The 20,590-nt window shown below is 31.1% G+C and overlaps 2 protein-coding genes across 5 annotated transcripts in view; both read left to right on the top strand.

Annotated features, from left to right (window-relative positions):
- The first annotated feature begins 2,126 nt into the window (after positions 1-2,126).
- LOC124536105 (activating transcription factor 7-interacting protein 1) lies at positions 2,127-10,384 on the top strand. Of its 4 annotated transcripts, none has more exons than XM_047112550.1 (4): positions 2,127-2,407; positions 6,911-8,244; positions 8,544-9,524; positions 9,649-10,384. In XM_047112550.1, the coding sequence occupies exons 2-4, from the start codon at positions 6,957-6,959 to the stop codon at positions 10,107-10,109; spliced, it is 2,730 nt and encodes a 909-aa protein (XP_046968506.1). In that variant the 5' UTR covers positions 2,127-2,407; positions 6,911-6,956; the 3' UTR covers positions 10,110-10,384. The 4 variants fall into 4 exon arrangements, with proteins under 4 accessions (XP_046968506.1, XP_046968505.1, XP_046968508.1 ...); XM_047112549.1 differs by lacking the exon at positions 2,127-2,407 and adding an exon at positions 4,935-5,097; XM_047112552.1 differs by lacking the exon at positions 2,127-2,407 and adding an exon at positions 5,596-5,679.
- A 1,096-nt stretch (positions 10,385-11,480) lies between these two features.
- LOC124536107 (probable E3 ubiquitin-protein ligase RNF144A) overlaps positions 11,481-20,590 on the top strand; it is a 144,442-nt gene continuing 135,332 nt past the window's right edge. Inside the window, exon 1 of the mRNA XM_047112553.1 lies at positions 11,481-11,963. The gene's annotated coding sequence lies outside the window, so the exon portion shown is untranslated. The remainder of the gene's footprint in view (positions 11,964-20,590) is intronic.

The following is a 20,590-nucleotide window of genomic DNA, read 5'->3' as shown; positions in this document are numbered from 1 at the left end:
ATACTTCAAAGTACATTATTGACATTTGTCAAATGATAACAAATTATAGATAGAAAATTTTCACGCACGTGACAGTGGCGAAACAATCTGTGCCCTCTTGGTTCAAATAAAAACCATAGTAAAATAAATAGATGGGAAATTTAATTTTCTGGAAATTTTTTTTATATCAAGCTCGTCACGACACGTAAGAAATAAACATATCTATAATTTTTTTATATGTTCTGAACAGCAGTCTTACAAATTTCCCTCTATTATGACCGCTATACATACCATACTCAAAAATATCGTGACCGAAAGTCTAAATTCACAATTCACTACGCGTTTCTGGACACAGTAAAGTAAAAAAGTAAAATAACAGCCTGTAAATTTTCCACTGCTAGGATAAGGTCTCCTCTTACGTCAAGGAGAGGGTTTGGAACATATTCCACCACGCTGTTCCAATGCGGGTTGGTGGTATTTACATGTGGCAGAATTTCAATGAAATTAGACACATGCAGGTTTCTTCACGATGTTTTCCTTCACCACCGAGCACGAGATGAATTATAAACACAAATTAGGCACATATACATAGTGGTGCTTGCCTGGGTTTGAACCCGAAATCATCGGTTAAGATGCACACGTTCTAACCACTGGGTCATCTCAGCTCTTCTGGACACAGGCATTGAGCTATGGTGGCTACGTCAGCTCTGGTTCTACCAGTTTTCTTGTCCTCTGGTAACAGTTTTATCAATCTCGTCAGTCAAATATTATCCTTTTCCAGTTCGACTAATGTTTTAGTGAAGGATCGCGGAGGATAGGGGAGAAAAAGACAATTTGGAGTGTTATGTATTGTCTGATGAAGTTGCCTAACCCTCAGACACCGATGGTCTGGGACTATGGGATTTAGCTTTAGCTAGAATTACACACGAACTTCTTCTGCCTCAGTGTACCTCAAATAAGGACCGTGGATATATTTCGTCGTGTTTTGGACACAGCATCAATACCTGCCACTTTAGGACCAAACGGTTCATACAGAGATGATGGCGATGATACCTTTTATTTGAGTCAAATAAAAATAATGTAAATTGCAAATGTTTAGATTTTTGTTTACCCCAACCTGATAAGAGTCACACACGTTATACAAAATGTATGTGGAAATCATGATTTACCTCGGTGCCCCACAGGAAATCCAAAAGAAACTAAACAGTATGTGTAATGAATGTTGTGAAATTTCGACGATGACATATAAAAGTTAATTCTCCACAAACATAACATAAGCTGTCGGAGTTGTTAGAACACTTTCGTGGCATCTACGATGTAATTAACTTTAATAAGATGTAAGTATGTTAAATGCAATGGGCAAACAGTCACCTAAACAAAACATATAAGATCAGAAATAAGTATGTAGCTGTCACAAAAAAGTAGATGTGATAGAAAAAAATAATTTATATATGTATTTTATCTGGGTATACTAACATAAATAAAGTTCGTCTAACTTAAACAGTACCAGTGCTATCTGGGAGTGAAGCTACGGTCAACAATTACGCTAAATTAATTTTTAAATCACACGACGCAGTGCGTAGATAATAGAGTACACCGTTAAAATAAAAACTACTATGACTCCCTCTATACAATGCGCCCAGCACTCCTTACTTTAGCTTGATCTTAAATTTCATAATAGTGTAAATAAATAAAGACAGATGGCGTTACGTGAGTTCTTATGTTATTAATAGCAAATGTCAAATGCGTTAGCAAATTTCATATTCACAAACCAAATATCAATCGGCCCCCATATGAATAATAGGATCTTAATTACTTAAGTTTTGCATTGAAAAATAATTAATTGATATTTCCAAAAACCCATTATTTAAATAATAAATCCACCGTTTGTAAAAGAGCATTATACTCGTCGCCATCGATTTTGACATGAATAGGTACTTATATAGGCAATGTACCTAGTAGTTTTTATAATATTGCAAGTCAATTTGAATTTATTTTTCTTTTTAAAATCTCCTCTAATGATTCAATTCTCTAGAATAATGTTGACGATAGGTGGATACTGTCAAATGTTACTGCACCAAATCATTTTGTTTAGAAATCCCACTGACAGATAAAATTAGAGACAAAGAAGAGAAGTAGCAATACATAGGAGTAAGTAGAACAAACAAATAATTGCTGATTTTATATTCGAATAGAGCGAGAGGTTCGTATCTCTGATCTACTCTAGCTCATGAAACAAGCGACGACAAAATGGCGAATTCTGCCAACCGCGCCGAAGCCCGAAACGGCGCACGACTGTACATTCGATCACCCTCACTCCTTCGAGATACTTCGATCGAGGTTTTCAGATGAAAATTCTGGCTTCTTCTGTACTTCAAAAAGACAGGACTCTACAGATGCTGACCTCTCTAAAGTCTTCCACGTCTGGGTAAGCGCTAATCATTGTGATCTTTTTATTTCAGGACTTTGGAGTATTCACCTTAGCTGTTACTATTTTGCTGTTGTTATGGTACAGAATTGTCTACATGTCTACCCACTTTATATAGTTGTTTTGCCTTTGGATTCACTAGATCTTCACCATTTATGATTTTGGTACAATTAGTAATCGCTGTCTTTGTAAAATACCTATGATGTCATTTTAGTAATTTCAATGGATTACTTAAAATTTTTACTTTAAATGCGAATATTCGTAATAATCTGACAATCTTTGGGAACAGTTTATTGACCTGAGAATTAACTCAAATGTCATATTGTTCTCCATGGCTTGTTATACTTTGTAGTTATTTTCTATTTTAAGAGGTTCCTGAAAAATATTGACTATTCCCAATATTTTATGACAGGTTGTCATTATCACATGTCACAACCTATATAACCTAACGAGTTAACAACAATCGACGTTCCTATATCTGACTCTCGAAACGAAAGTGCGGCAACGTCGCATTTGGTTTCCAACTCGGTAAAGGCGATGTTGCTGGGGCAAGTGGCATATGATTACGTGCCCGGTTGGTCACACACAATTTTATTGTGCTGTGCCAATAAAGATGGAGAATTTCCTTATGAATATGGACAATTTAATCTAAAAATGCAATCTATATTTTGTCCAGTACATTCTGATGTCATTGACACCCCATTCATTGATAGTTTCTAAAAATATATAGTTATTGTCCACCATTTCCCAGGTCTCTTTGCTGAATTAAATATGTTCTTGTATTTATCAAAAAGCCATATTTTTTATAATAATAATATATACAATAAAATTTAAAATTTCTTCTTAATGCCTACACATGGCGATATCATATATACTTTTAATGTGAATATATAATACTTAAAAAAAATAAGTTGTCCATTAATTATGAGTACCTACCTATAAATATAAGACTAATAAGCTTAAAGCAATTAATATTTATATTATGTCCCTCAGCTACACTCCATACTTACTCTAAAGTACTTATTTGAGTTTATTTTAGCGGAAAAACTTAACCTTCATTATATCACCCGCCATTTTGATTTCTAGTGAGCTAAGTCTACGTTCGGAGCACTGACGTATTTTGTTCCTTCCCTTTCTCTTGAGCCAATTTTTTTTAATATAAGTTTATTAGGTAACGTTTTTATTTCATTTAATATTTATAATATCTAGCACCAATTTTCATTCTTTTAGTACACTAATAATTCTTTTAGTATATAAATATTCAAAATTAAAAAAAAAATCGATTTAACAATAAACTTTCCCTATCTTCTTTTTGAGAACTCTGACTACTTCTCTTAAGACTGAAACATCAATGACGCTCTTCAGTGCTGAATTACAGAGTGGTTTAATTTAAACGCAGTAGCATAATGCGGCGATGTATAGCATCCGTATTGTTAGTGATATTGAAAATACTAACTACGATAACATAAACATTTTTTTACATATTCATTAAATTATTATTATTAGTTTCCATTTTATATCGCCTTTTCGTGAAAACAACTTTTAGGGGGACAGAGGCAAATGTGTCTATCTCCTTATATTTGATTGAATGTTGGTATAGCAACATTTATCTTATCTAAATTTTTAAACAAAATGAATTTGTAATTCTTCCAGCATTATCATTATTTTTGATCGGTTTATTCTGTATTTTTTTTTCATTTTCGCTTTATTTTCCATTTAAATTGTTTCGTCATGACCTGTAGGTGTAGCAGAGTGTTCCAAGTCACATCTGCAATCATCAATAAGTATGCTATATACTGATTTTTAGGTTGCTATTTGACTTACTCCTCGTAGATATTATTATAGTTTGAATCAATTTCTTTTAAATTAATCGTTATTGTGAACCTTAATTTCATAGCAGATAAAATATGTCTATTTTTGTGATGACGATCGCATCTGACCTGACTAGGTGGAGCCTCGGCAGCGATCGGCTTTGTTCGTTCACTTTCGGATACGAGTCAGGCAGCCCACACGACACGACGTGCGCTGTTCTGTGCAGAACGGCAACGCCGCATGATCTTAATAAATTATAAAACTTATAACTTCTGTAGTTATTTTTGTATAAATATATAAACAATTTAAATTTAATAGCTTTTTCATTATTTAATATTTCTACATTTTGCAACTTAAAACCAAAAAAAAAAACAATACATTTTTTCTATGTAAAATAAATATAATATTTTGTAAAAGTCTATTTTTAAATAATGATAGAAAATCCATTTTAAAAATAGTAGAATACAAGAGAATGAGATCACGGTAACATGTGAATGTAGATATCACCTGAGTCGGTATCTGCTTAGTGGTTATAACATAGAGTAGTTTACACGCCAAATACGTCAATTGGAGCTACGTAATCGACCATTCGTTGGCTCTTTCTGTTACGTTGGAGAACGATATGAGTGTCTCGCTTCCGTGGGGATTATAATATTTACGAACGCTAGCACTGCTGCCTCTATACAATCTTTGCACTGTATTTATTAGTTCCTATTCTCGCCACGAGTTGTGTCGCCACATTGTCGGCCGCCATTTTCTTCTCTCTCCTTCTGCTCGTTAGTGCCGTTCAAGTCGCGATTCAGTGCGCTTGTATTTCGCGATTATTGAATCTTCTTGTTCGTTCTTCTTTTTTCTGGATTCTCTGTTTTACTTATTAGGTGGGTTATTGCTATTAGGAATACATTATTGCTATTATGTAACAAACAGTGAAGGAAATATTATATTATTTATAATTCTTTTTATATTCATGTTTATATTTATTTTGTTTTTTTTTTTTTATTAAAATTATTTTCCTTTTTTTACATAATTTGTTTAAGTATGAGTTTTTTTTATAATTTAAGAATGACTTTCCTTATTATTTATTTTATTTTTACTTTAAAAGAAAATAACAATTTTTTTGAATAAAAAAAAATTAAACTATAACGTTAACCTATAAAAATTTAGATGTTTTGTAAACAGACTGAAATTTTTTGAATAATAATGCGGTATTTTGATGAATTTATTATTGTTATTTAATTATGTTCGTCTTTTCTACTTTTGTTATTGAAACCGTACCGGTCTTGTGTGGAATAGACCTTGTTTTTTATGCTTGTTGTCTCTTTCACTCATGCTAATTTTTATCTTGTGGATATGAAATGCCAAGCTCTATCAGTTACGTTGCCGAAAGATTGACGATCAGAATACAGCTGTAGACTAGTGGATACGGAATTTATTCTTGTACTCGCTGCATTTTCTGCCAGGTGGCCGCCATCTTGATTTTGATAAAGACATACTAATATGGATTTTTAATACGATTTTATTATGTAAATCAGTCTAGATTTTTATTAGTATCTTAACAACGATTTGTAAATTATTAATATCATATTTACACCGCTTGAGTATTCCCACTTACGAAATATAAAGTAAATGTTATTATTCATTAGTTATACTCTGTGTGAGATTTGTCGTAAACTGATTATAATAAATAGGTTACTTATCAAAGAAGCTAAATTAGCAAGTTAGGTTAGGTTAATAAGTACACATAAGAGATATATTTGATGTCGAGTGATTTATTGTTATGAATTACAACACGTGAAATCCATAAGATTTGTTTAAAAAACAACAACTTTGGTGTTTTTTTTAGACTATGACGGAAGAGACTGTATAAATTTAGTTTCATCAAAATTCACGGCGCCGCGCGAAGTTTGACTGAATTTGCATTGCACATATTATGTATCTGTATTTTATAATGTGTTTACAGATAAAGTAATCGAATACACAAGCGTTCGCTTAAAAATTGATATATTTTTTATTTTTGTAATTGACACTACTTTGTTATTAATTGTGCCTTATTATTCATAATTATAATCTTTACAAATTACTAGGAGCGTGTAACGGATTGAACATCAATCGTCTTGAAGTATATAAACTTTTATAATATTCTTTTACATTTTTTTCTTATTTTAATGTGAAATCATTTTATAAATAAAAAATATTTGACATAGTATATTTCTCTTAATGTGTATGTTTATTAATTCGATGAATGATATTATTGCCATACCATTCCTAGTTTAGTTCACTCTACTCACTACTGCAACTGAAATTAAAGCCTTAGTTCGAACTGAGATCAGACATTTAAAAAGTTAATAACGTTTGACGTTTAAAAATTCATATTAAATGTTACAAATTTATAATTCTAAAGTTTATGAAATAAGATTTGGTTTAATAAAAAAGTAGATAGACAGTTCATCAACTTCAAAGTTTATGTAGGTGCAGATGAAATCGAAGTATAGTATTGTAAACTTATTACATTAAAGCTTCATGTGAATATACAAAATAGGAAAGTATCTATTATGAAGATATTAAAACCTAGGAAAGAAAATGTTAGAATTTTTATATACTTTGTATGCTATAGCAATATAATCAATATACCTTCATTAAAAATCTTTATAAATATTTAAATTTCTAATAATGTTACCTTTCTCGTTTCAGATTATACGGATAATTTCCACAATTAAGAGTTGGGAAATGCTGAACAATGCAATTAATTTTAAACACTAAAACAGATATAGGCATTCAAAGGAAGATGTCAGCTATTGAACAAGAATCCTTTGATGAAAAATTTAGTAACAAGACTTTAGCAGAGAAAGTTGATGATGAAATTCCTAATATAAATGAAGATTGTGTTAAGGAAAATGTTGTAGAAGAGTTAAACGAAAATGAAGATTTTAAAACCAATGATGACACAATTAATGATAGTGAAAATATTCCTAGCGAATGCCTTAATGAATCAAGTAACAATGATTGTATAGAAAATACTAATGCCATTGACTTACCTGAAGAATGCTGTGAACAGAAACAAAATGATGATAAAATCTCTAATATTATAATAGAAGATGAAGAACCAGATAACAGTGACGACGTGATGGTGAAACAGGACGAAGAGAAAGAGACTGATCTAAAATTAAGTGAAGAGGAATGTAATAATGTTAATGGAAAGAATCACGAGGAGGAAGAAAATGTAACAAGTGATGTCTCAGAGAATATAGCAGAGGAGTTGGACAAAACATTGGAAGAAACCAATGAGGTACTTGATGATGATGTAGAAGTTCCAAGTGAAAAGGAATCTGATAATAATAAAGAAGTAAAAGATGATTCTGTCTTAAATGGAGAAGTTATCAGTATTTCAGATGAGAAAGAGGAAGAATGTATTACATTGACAGAACATGTCGTCACCGGTGAAGAAGAAAAATCAAATACATCACCAAATGCAGAAAGTAATAATATTGCTACACAACATACTGATAATGAGTCTGATGATGACCACAGCAGTCGTGACTGTATTTCAAAAGATGATATCATTGATGTACCAGACGCAACTTCTGGTTCATCAAGTGTTAAACCCACTACAGAAAACAATGAAGTAGAACAATCTAAGGAAATAATTGAGGATGCAAAGGATACAAATATAAGTAGTACTAAGGCTAATGAATATGAAGAAACAGAAAATAAAAACACCAATAATAATATTAAAAGTACAAAAAAGCTTCCACTTATATGTAAATTGTCAAACACTTTAGATATATTATCGGATGAAGAGGAAGAACCTGTAGAAAAAGAATCTCAAAATAAACCCTCAAGTCCTGATGAAAAACAATGTATTAATATAGAAGATGATGATGATATCATGTTGATCGATGAAGAAACTAATGGTAAGGATGAAAAGCAGAATCCAGAAAATGCAGATGAAACCAAGATTGATGTAAAAGAGTCAGGTGAGACACCTAAAACAGAAGTAATGGACATGGAAACTATAGAAAATAAAGGTAAAGTACACCATTTGTATTTTATAATTAAGAATATTTTATTCTGTTATTAAAAATTCATTGTTTCTCTGGCTTCGCTCACATTTTATAAGTTGGTCCTTTAGTCTTTATCATAAAAAAAAGAAGCCTGTCACCTTCCCTAGGGTATAAGCTTATTTCTTACTAAACTTATTCAAATTTATTTGTTGAATCACTGGGTTTGGCTGTGAATAACAGTGCAGCAGTTATAATATTAATATAAATTTCGTAATAGTATATTCCATTGTATTTATATTTAAAAGTATGTTTTTTTTTTACAGAAACATTGAACTTGAATCAAGACAATGCAAATATTGCAGAGTCTGATTTAAATAAAACGAAAGAAGAAGAGAAACCCTTAGAAAGCAAACCAACACAAAAACCACTATTATCTGTTAATTTTCTTAAAACATGCAAGAAGAACTTGGCTGATATGACAAGAGATGAACTTGAGGAATTTTGTATATTAAAAATTGTAGAAAGTGTTGTAGATAGGAGTAATTTAAGTGAAATAAAAATGCAACTAAAAACATTGGGCCAAAATATTGAAGAATATAAGAAGAAAGCTATGCTGCTCACAAAGCAAAATAGAGACCTACAAGTAGTTTTAAAATCTGTCCAAGAAGAACAGAAGAAAAAATCAGATGTTCCAATTACTCCACTTAAGATAACAAGATCTGTTGGTATGCAGGTGTTTATGACGGATAAAATAGCTGTACGGAGAAAATCTGCATTAACGTCTAATGCTGCACAAAACAATGCAATTTGTAATAACAATACAAACAGAGTTAAGAACCAATTAAATCAAAGCCCTAAAACTCCTAAAACACAAACAAATGCTAATAATACTCAACAAATTCCCGTGCCTAGACTAGTTCCTGCAGTAAATAATGCAAGTAATAACAAACTTCAGACACCTATTGCAATTAATTCAGCAAAATCTCCAGCAACTACAGCTTTGCCTAATGGTGTAAGGAATTCACCCCCAACACCGAAACCAGAAAAGAGACCTCATAGTAAAATGCAACAGGGCAACTCAGTAACAGTTGATTTAACAGATGATGAGCCACCGTCTAAAGTACTGCAACGGAATGTGAATCCTCCAGTAAGATTAGTATCTCCACAAAACTTACTGGCTCCACAGAGACAACCATTTGGTACAAATATTAGTAGTCCCCGAAAAGTATATATTCCTATTAGTGGTTCACAAAATCAAGTTAGACCCGGTCAGACAATCATGCTCAAACCCATTGCACCTCAAGGTAAGAATTTTGTAACCTAATGTATTTAGTATATAATTATGAACATACTCTTTCTACAAAGATCTGTAGTTATGTGCAGTGTGTTTTTTGAAGCAAAAATTATCTTTGTCTTTTCTTCTTTTAGGCCCTCGACACAGAGTTCCAAATATTCTGCCAAAACCAAGTCCAAATACAAATGCAGTGAGAATGTCAAGAATAACAAGGCACCCTGCACCTTTACCAGACTCCATGAAGCAGTATCAACCTCCAAATTGGAAAGCTTTACCACCAGCACCAGAACTAAAACTGTCCAAAGTAGAAAATGGAATTGTAATATCATGGAAAATAGATGGATATCAAGAAGAGAACCAAGAAGAAATAGCTAGCTATCAGTTATACGCTTATCAAGAAACGTCATCACCCCCTAGCACAGCTTTGTGGAAAAAAATTGGTGATGTCAAAGCCCTACCTCTGCCTATGGCATGCACATTGACTCAGTTTATGGCAGGATATAAATATTATTTTGCAGTTAGAGCTGTTGATATTAGATCACGACTAGGACCTTTTAGTGCTCCAGGAAGTATACTTCTTTTGAATAAAATGTAAGACTGACAATTACCTTTTTATCATCTCTTTGCAATGTCATACATTGTAAATAGTTTTTGTAAATATTTGAATAATAGGTGTTTTAATTTATTAAACTGACTGTACTCTGGATTTCATTGGAATTCAAAATGTTTATGTTAGAATTAAATCTCTTTGTATTGTCACTAAATGTAACCAACAGAAAATTTATAGATAAAATAACTAGTTATTGTTTTATCGTTGAGTTTGCTAGAAGTAAGTAGCAAATTATCAAGAATAAAAGTCATAGAGAAGAATTTGTGCTGTCTGATTTAATAGTTCCATTGAAAACATAAAAAAAATCCTGATTTTTAAATATTGCATCTACCAGTACACATTCTTAGTATGGTGCTACATTATAAGAAGAAGCATTGGTTACACCTTTTACTTTTGTCGTAGGAGATTTATTTCAATACAGTAAAAAACTCAGAAGAAAATAATTAGTATTCTGATGTAGTCACTGACATGAAAAAACTGAAGACATATGATCACTCATTAGAAAATTACATTTGATTATCTATATATATTATTTGCATGAATGAAAAACCGAATGAATTATACCGTGGTACTATAGATTATAGGTCCTAAATATTATAAATAGTTAAGTTTTGTTTGCTTTTTCCACGTTCTCGCAAAAACTACTACAGTTGATATGATCATCATCACCATCATCATATCAGCCGTAAGACGTCCACTGGTCATACGTGGCCTCTTCCAATGACCTGCACCTTGACCTGTGAGTAGCAGCCTGCATACAGCGATACCCCGCGGACTTGACCAAATCGTCCGTCCATCTAGCATCAATATAAAAATCTATTTATTCTACATACTACAAATTCTACATCGTACAATTAATATAGAACTTAAATATTATTTATGTTAAAGGTTTTAGTTTGGGCAGAAACTATATTTGCATATTTATTGTTTGTTTAGATAATTTTAATATGATTTGTATTAGATATGTAATAATTGTAGTGGATAAATCGTTGTTTTACTCATGAGTTTGATTGGTAGTTATTAGTTTAGTAGTTATTAATCCACTTATACGAACATTTCATACATTAAAATTTTATTAAGGTTACACTGTAGTCTATCAAATCTATCAAAACTTATATTAAATTCCTATAATGATACATTTAATTTAAGATAAAAAAAGCAATTTTAATGTGTATTATATGAAAATATATATTTTGTAATAGTGAACTGTACATGTAGCTTTTTAATTTTTATGTAATATAATTTGGTTAATACTTTATGGTATATTCATATATGGTAACATTGTAACTGTCATTTGTCAATTTGTCACTTCATGACAGTGATGGTAAATTTTTTTTGGTTGGTAAAATTGGTTTATGGTTTAGTTTCCAGTTGTCGATAGAATCGTGTCGTAGTTGTTGCCTATTCGGGTCTGGTTGTAAAAGTACTTATTTCATCGAAAAGCGATGATATTAGCAAAATAAAATAAATTCACTAATAACAAGCTTAATAAGCTCATGTCTATTCTAGTTACGTAAATAGTTAATATTTTGCTGTATACATTGTCGATAATTTGACGTCGATTGACATATTATCGTTTCGCAAGTAGTTTCCACGGAGGTGTTTTATTTGTGTTCGCTTATTGGAAAACATCCGCCAGGTGTAATATTTGTGATAATTGTGTAGTGTTTGTGATTTTAGAGAAATTCTTTCCTTTTACTGCCTATTCTCGTAAGTCGCGGAGGCTCTTGTGTTATAATTGTGAAAGTAAATTGTGGGGTATTGAATGTTGTTTGCTATTCTTACGTCGTGTGAAAAATGCTAGGACGTCGATTGTGCCACAACAATACTTCCATGAAGGTATGCTACCGTTAAATAAGTATAATTTATTCCATCGCGATTATATGAATAGATAATGATTCAATTAATGGTAGAAATATCTTAAATATACTTGTCTATAGAATTATTTTGGTATTTTTCAATACTATAGATATGCTTTTTGCTCAAAAATTTAATTACTTACAAAAATAAATCACATGTAATTTTCAAAGTACAAATTTCCTAATTCATTTGCCAATTAAACCAGCAGTATATTTATGCATATTTTAATGAAGTGGGTATGTTTTCATCATAAATACTAATCTTGACTTTGATGATTCTGTGACCTTGGTTTAGGAACATATAATAATTACATTACATTTTAAATAAATAATGTAGTTCAAATTAATTTTAATAACCATACAAAACTTAATCAATTTGAAAAGTATTTTGTGCCTATTTAACAAAGTTATATAAGATGTAAATAGAAAGATTTATGTTGCGAGTTATCTTTGCAGATAATGCCGTCACTGCTATCAATGACATTGCACTTTATCTAGAAAGACCATGTTTTGCATAATTATAAGCTATATTTGATGAGAGATGGAAAAATTCCCTTCTTATTAATTTTATTTCTGTCAAGAAGAGAGCTCCTACAAAATTAAAACATATACCGTAAAATACAATAACAATAGTCATTTCTTTGGTTATAGAAAGTTAAACTTGTTTAACACGATAATTCAAATAATTTATTTAAACCCAATATAAATCACCCATTCACTCAGTAAACCAGAGCCATTGTATGCATGACAAAGATGTCACTTAAATAAATAGATGCTAGTTATAATTTGAAATAGAACTTATAATTTATTGCTTCCTATGTCACATTATATATAACATAGTATATCTCATCATAGACATAGAAAAAAACAACTATTATCAAAAGGATATACATATATTTATATACTAATTTAAAATAAGCTTTATTACAATTATAATCAACTCGCTTATTAAAATATAAATTTTTGTTAATTTTGTATTTTGCAGTTGTTTTTGTAGCCAAACATAAAGAAGGTATTACAAAATTCTCTTGAAAGTTGCAAGAACCAATATAGAAAGAGTTTGGTATATTCTTGATGCTTATTCATATAAGCTTGAGTACGAGACCTAATGGTCTCGTAATGTGTTCTGTCTTGTCTATTGTACCTCTGTACTTAGACAAGCATAATGACAGTTAGTTATATTGTTGAAACAATTGAATAAAAATTTGATAGAGTACTAAGATAATAGGTAGTAATAAGGATAAGATCTTCTGTAAAGTTCTATGTAAAAGTGGGATCTTCTTTCCTATTAATTTTGGAATATGAACCATAAATTGATTTTCATAGAACAATTGTCTTGTGTAACCATCTCTACATCATTGCAGTGTTTATCTTATGGCGACATAATTATCTGAATGTTCATCTCAAAGCACTGCATATATTTAGTTTAAATACAACAAAAATAATATGATGATTTTTTTATTTATATCTAAGATCCTTAAACAAAATCATAGATAAACAGAGTTTCAGTAACAATAAAACCTGTATACTTATATCCTCTTTAATTTTATGTAATAATTAAATCTTAATTTAAATGTTTTAATAGATTTGTAAATAAAAAAATAATTAACTTAAAACCGGAACATTATTAGATGCATTTTTTCACTCGGAAGATTTCTTCCGAAAAATAAAACGTCTTTTCATAATACAGACATTTATTAAGTAGCTAAAATGTATGAGAAGTAATATGTATACCTAATTTCTCAGATTTTTTTTATGACAACATTTGTGTAAAAATGTTTCACATTTCGAATTATATTTTTTTCTCTTTAAACTCGTCGTACAAACCAGGACTTCGAGTAAGGGTACAAAGCAGTCGTTCCACCGGTTACATTCGATAACTTTCACCCATTCGCTCCTTACAACTTTCGCCGTTCGCTAAACGCGTCCAACGGAAGCACATCCAAAGCGGCTTTATAAAATACATTATTGATTTTACGTACAGTATAATCCCTTCTTAAAATTATATTTAATTGCTTTAACGTGTTAAATGTATGTTACAGTTATAGTTCGTTTACATTGTGTACATAACTCAAAAAATATATGAATATTAAATATTCGTATGAAAAAAAAACAATGTTGATTTCATTGAAAATATAATGTTTCTATTGAAATGTACGCATTGTATTGTTGCTTTGTTTAACATTTCTAAAGAAAATGTTTATGAACAAAACATCCTTTTAGATGAACAATTATTATAAATACAATATTAGTAGAACTCGTTTTGAATAAATATCTGTGGTCGTTATTTTGCTGCATTTTAACTATAAATAAAAATTGATTTAGATATATAATTTTAATTTATTGGTTGTGTAATAATATAAAAAAATATACGTCTGTAATAGTATAAACAAGTTAAAATGATTTCGTAATTTAATCTCAGCGGGACATCAGGCGCCTTGTAATAAAAGAGAATGACAAAAATACCTTTCATCGCCATGTCTTCTTTCACCACAAAACGCGAAATTAAATTAAAAAGTTAAACAAACTCGGAAGATTTTGATTTAAACACGCGATATATTTACATCTTTTGAGCAACATAATATTTTTATTTTTTACTAGCTACCCGTCTTGGCTTTGCACGGGCAAAATCTACATGAGAGCTTTATTATATCATTATTATTTATTAATTATTACATTGTATAAAACAAAGTCTATTACCGCTGTCTGTCCCTAAGTATGCTTGGATCGTGAAAATTACGCAATGGATTTTGATCCGTTATATTTTGATAGTTAGAGTGACTCAAGAGGAATTTTTCTATATATAATATATGGTAAAGTTGTAAAGAAACACTGATAATTTTAGATGTTTCAAATGTGATGGCGTAAATAAACAATTTCTGTAGAATGTTTTATATCAATATTGCACCCGTGCGAAGTCGTTGCTCGTTGAAGAATAAATAAAAAAAGGACTCCATTGTGTCATGGGACCACGAATCTTCTTTGTACGTAAAACAGCTGATCATAGTTTCATCTCAATCGGATGAATATTTTAGGAAGGTATAGAGAATTAACATAAAAACATTCATATATAGATGGGTGGAAAAAGATTTTAATCAATTTTCTTGAATACGTCATAAATACATAACGTCATTTCACTGATAATGCGTTTAATCTTACCCAGATAAGTTATCGTTCGACCTTGTCACGCTTCTAACTGTGAATTGTAATGGTTGCAAAACAGAAACCAAACAATATTTTTAAGACGGTAGCTTTATTTGTTATCACGGATGAAATCATCCCATAAGATCCTAAGAGTAGGTTAAATATTTGTTCATTGTTAATACTATCAAAAGTATTTTCTTTAGTTGTAAGTGTATACATATACAAAATCAGTAATATTACTACATCTATGCTATCTATCTATGTGTATGCTTATATCTTTAAAAATACGCAACGGATTTTGATGGTTTTTTTTTTAATAGAAAGATAGATATATATCTAATGTTATGTCATAAATAAAGGCATTTTTTGCGCTTTCATCGCAAACGCTGGATGAACTCTACTAGATAGATCAAAATAAAATTGACTAAGTACGTATACGTATACGTATATAAGTATACACCTTAAAAAGTCCTCGATAGTGTGTCTTAGGGATAACCCAGATAGTGTAATTCTATATTTTAGGGTTACACAATAACCATTGTTAACCTTTACTTTTTACGAGAAATAATGGCAATAAAGCATTGTACATGAATACATTTTGTAGTCTATTTAGTATCAGCATTGCACCCGTGCGAAGCCGGGTCGCTAGTGGAATTACTTATAAACGCAATTATTACAAATAAATGTTCCTGTTAATTTTATAATGACATGTTATGCGTTTCGTATGGTATTAGACAACTACGTTCAACCGACCCTAAGCACCCTTCATTTTGACATTTTTTTTTCTAAGACGAATTTATATCACGCATGTTACTTTTTGTCGATTCTGAGCGCTCACGAGCACTGTTTGCTTCTGAGGCAAAGTACAATACCGTTGAAAAAGCATCTTTTTTTCTTTGTTCTTTTTTTTTTTTCAGTTGAATATTTTTAAACATCTGACACGTCCTAGTTTTTAAACGAAGTATTTATGTAACTTTTTAATTTTTGACGGATAGAAATTGATGTGTTTTAATAAGAAAGAACATTCTTTAATAAAAAACTCTGTACCATATTAACATAATTTAGTCTAAATAATGCCTTGCAGTTATGGCGGCTATCTCTCGGCTGATTATGAGATATTTTACACAGGTTCACTTTTTATACCCGCGAGGGGTTCTTCCATATAAACAACATGGCCAAGTTATTAAACGTAAGGCTACTGGGTTAGCCTTGATGGAAAATCCGAATATATTTTTCACCGCACCGACCGGAAACGAATCTAAGACCTCGCAAAAAAATTGCACAAGTGCAGTTTATTATTAACTAGCGACCCGCCCCGATTTCGATAAATGCGACTAATTTTAACGTCCTAAGTCATTAAAGTCTAAAGAAACACTTTTCCTATTCCAATGGAAGTAGGACCAAGGATAAAAATGCTTATATAGATTTATAGATAACCCAGGTATAGCCTCCATAACTAACTATTTATGATATAATATCGTTATTTATTTTCACTTCCAAAATCCGATGCCAGTTTCATCGCGTTCACAATGGCATTTTTTGGCAAATCCATAGATTAATCAAGCTTTCGACAATTATATCGCATCAATTTGCTGTCAAATATTGTTTATTTGGCTTTTTTCCTGTTATGGTTGACATAGAGTTTATTGATATAGACTCTTTTTAAGTTCCATCAGACATCGTTTTAGCCGTAAAATCGTACGAAAAAGGTTTTAAATTTGAAAATAAAACACCGTTAGTATTTCAGTCATTTTGTCATGAAATACTTGCAAATTATACATTCAAATCTTACTCGCTTATTGCTCTTTGTATTGTGAAAACAGCATCAAAATCTGACGAATGGTTTTTACCATTTAAATGAAGTGAGCAGAGCCACCTATAAACAGAAAGTGACTTTGTTTTATTTATTTATAGGTTATTTTAACAAAGAACTCCTTCGTGGAATAGATTAACAAATTGTTGAATTCATTTCCCAGTTATGTTGAACTTCACTGGAATGTAGGTTAAAATCTATTTATATGATTTCGTATCGGTCATTGCCTCCTTGTTTTGTTTATAATTGCAATGTTTTATTATATTATCTTGTTCTCGGTACGCACTTTTGAACAATACAAAACATGACCATATTTTTCAAAATACCCTCAACAACAACAGCCTGTAAATTCCCACTGCTGGGCTAAAGGCCTCCTCTCCCTTTGAGGAGAAGGTTTGGAACATATTCCACCACGCTGTTCCAATGCGGGTTGGTGGAATACACATGTGGCAGAATTTCTATGAAATTTGTCACATGCAGGTTTCCTCACGATGTTTTCTTTCACCGCTGAGCACGAGATGAATTATAAAGACAAATTAAGCACATGAATCAGCGGTGCTTGCCTGGATTTGAAGCCGCAATCATCGGTTAAGATGCACGCGTTCTAACCACTGGGCTCGACTCTAACTCGAAAATACCCTATTTTGTATATAATCATTCGAATATTATGGATTACAAATATTGTTTATTTCAAAGGTTTTTGTATGGTAGACTATGAGTTATTGGGTTGGAATAATTTGGGCCATATTTTGTGTACTATATTCTGGTTTGACTCGTCTGGCGTCAGTGTAAAAGCGATAGACAACATATTAGATGTCTTTGGAGGCGTAGAAACAAAGTATGATGTTTTTTTTTGGTAAATAGCATTAGCCAGTGTTTACAGGGGAGGTGATTACAATCGAGTTGTCCGATTACATTTGTGATATCTTACTTAAGTAGAATTTTAAAATGACTGATTCAAAACGTACAGCCTAAATTGACGAATCGAGCTGCATCAAATTTTGCTCAGGAATTCCTTACGGATCAAAATTAAGCGCTTAGAGAGGATTTTTAAATTTTTTTTTATTTGAAAGTAGATTTTTTGTTTAAAAAAATATGGTAATCGTTGTTTAGGCATTTGTCTCTGACTTCAACTTATCTGACTTTATCTTTTAAAGTAGATATGTTGTTTGTGGTTTCAAAAATATATGTTTTTTTATAGAATATCCCCACAGGTACACGGCTAGTCCTAATTTAAATTAAAGAAAACGTTCTTTAATGTTTGTACTTCAAAAACGTTCATATTGTTCTGATTTTAATAAAGAATTATTTATTTTTTTATATTTAATTTCAATAACAATTAAATGATTTCGCCTTTTAATTTATAACATTTTAAGCATATTATATTCTTACTAATTGAATAGAATAGATACAATAATGTATTTTAATTGTACGATAATTACAAATAAATGAAGCTATTAATTAATGGAATAGTTGAGCATAATCTATACATTTTTAAAATGCCAACTATTTTAGTTTTTATATTGCTATTATAATGTAAAAGGTTGCCAGCCTTTTAATATCCCACATGTGGGTAATGAACTCTCGTGATAAGAAACAAATATTTAAATGAAATCCATGTACATGTACATCTTCGAAATGATGTACATTGAAGGTTACAAATAAATGTACATGTACCTTCTCCGTAGAGTTGCAATGATTTGCAAATATGTTGAGCAAAACTGTGATTGAGTTGTTCGATTTTTAAACAACGACCTTCGGTTTAAATTTATATATTCAATCAACTGTGCCGCAGCTTACATAATAAAAAGTATGTAACGTGCCGACGTCGATAGATACTAACTACCTAGACTTTGTACAATTCATTTTAACATTTTTAAGTTTAATCATTTGCGCGATTTTAAAAAAAATGAACATTTTTTTTTAAATCGAGTGTCATTCGGATGTACTTTTTGTTACTGGTATTAAAATATTTTACATTATGCACTGGTAATGGTAGGTAACCAGTAGATCAACGAAATGAAATATAGTTAAAATATTACGAACAGAGCTTCATACTAGAAAATAGATACAGGTAAAAGTTGGTGGTTTGATCCCGTCTTACCGACATAGTATCATGTAAATGCAAATTGACTTTAAACCTCTAAATAATAAAATGGAATGAAAGTGCGTTCGTAATAAAAAAATATATTGCTCAATTACCGCTTAATGGTTCGTTAATTTGCCGCCAAATTAATTCAGTAGAGACTTCTGTTTAAATTTTCTAACAGCAGTCCCGAATATCAAGCTTATTTTTATGTCAATGAATTCGAAATTCAAATTACGCAGCTGTTCCTTGCAACGGTAGAATTTATATCTTGATCACGTAAAACGATAGTGCTGAGTGGCGTCGTCTTTAGTTGTGTTAGCTTGCTGATTATCAGGATTCAGCTGTTCGCTTACCTATCACCTGTGGTACCAGCTCTGTTAGTTCTAACTAGTCTCGCCATGAAATCGGTCAGGATATGTTAAATGTATATACGTTGCCGTTATATTTTGTCTTGTCATACTTGTGTGTTGTGCCGCGTGTTTCGGCCGAAGTAGAATAGAGCTTTATTCTTTCTTTCTACGTCACAGGGGAAATCTTTGAAACATAACCAGGCCATGTGGGGATTGGATTATGCGAGATTTTAACCGGGAAAAATCCTGCTATGACTGTCTTCGACGCGAATCATATTTGACGCGGAAAGTCTTACAAATAAAAAACATTCATATACTATGAACTTTTTTTTATTGAATGTCATACAAAATGTTCCCTCAACATTAGATTTTGCAAAATATTCTTTTTCTCTTAATTCACGTAATTGGTACTTCAAAATATAAAACTAATACAGATTACAAATAATTATATATAATACTAGTAATCGCCTGCGGCTTTGCTCGTATTTCAGGTGTTGGTTGTCATGTGTCAGGCAAGTAGCCTATTACCTTTCTTGGAGCTTGCTTCATACCAAATTTCATCAAATTCGGTTGACTGGTTTGGTCTTGAAAGAGCGAAATACAGACAGACAGAGCTACTTTCACATTAATAAATAATATAGATTTAAAAACGGTTCCTATGCCACATTTATAACATCGTGTATACGTGGTATGTTTTTACAACTAAAATACCACATTCCAGAACTCTAGTGTGTTTATATTTATGTTTTATTTTTGCCAGCGTTCGCTACGAAAGCGGCCGGACCGGTAGTTTTCACTCCAACCTCCAACTATATTGACGTAATTAACTATAACATAAAATATACTATGTAGGTATTTATTAAAAATCATAAACAGTACATCACACCTTAAAGCGTTTGTTTGTTTATTATATTAATTATTATAAAGATTTTTCTTGGTGGGCTTTGTGCAAGTCCGTCTGGGTAGATACCACCCACTCCTCAGATATTCTACGAATTTTTAATATGATATTTTTCGGCTAATATGTATTAGAAATAAAAAACACAACTTTTACTTTCTACTAAATAATATCAACTTTCCTAAACTTCTACTAAATAATATAAAATGAATTTCAAAAACTAGTCAAATAGCCTGTTCTTAGTATTGCAGTACAGGCACAAGTTAATGACATTTCTTGAAGCGTCAATCTCTATAAGCAGTGGTGACCATCA

This window comes from Vanessa cardui, chromosome 16 (genome assembly GCF_905220365.1).
Source record: "Vanessa cardui chromosome 16, ilVanCard2.1, whole genome shotgun sequence".
NCBI lineage: Eukaryota > Metazoa > Arthropoda > Insecta > Lepidoptera > Nymphalidae > Vanessa > Vanessa cardui.
This window is presented reverse-complemented; position numbering and strand designations above follow the sequence as displayed.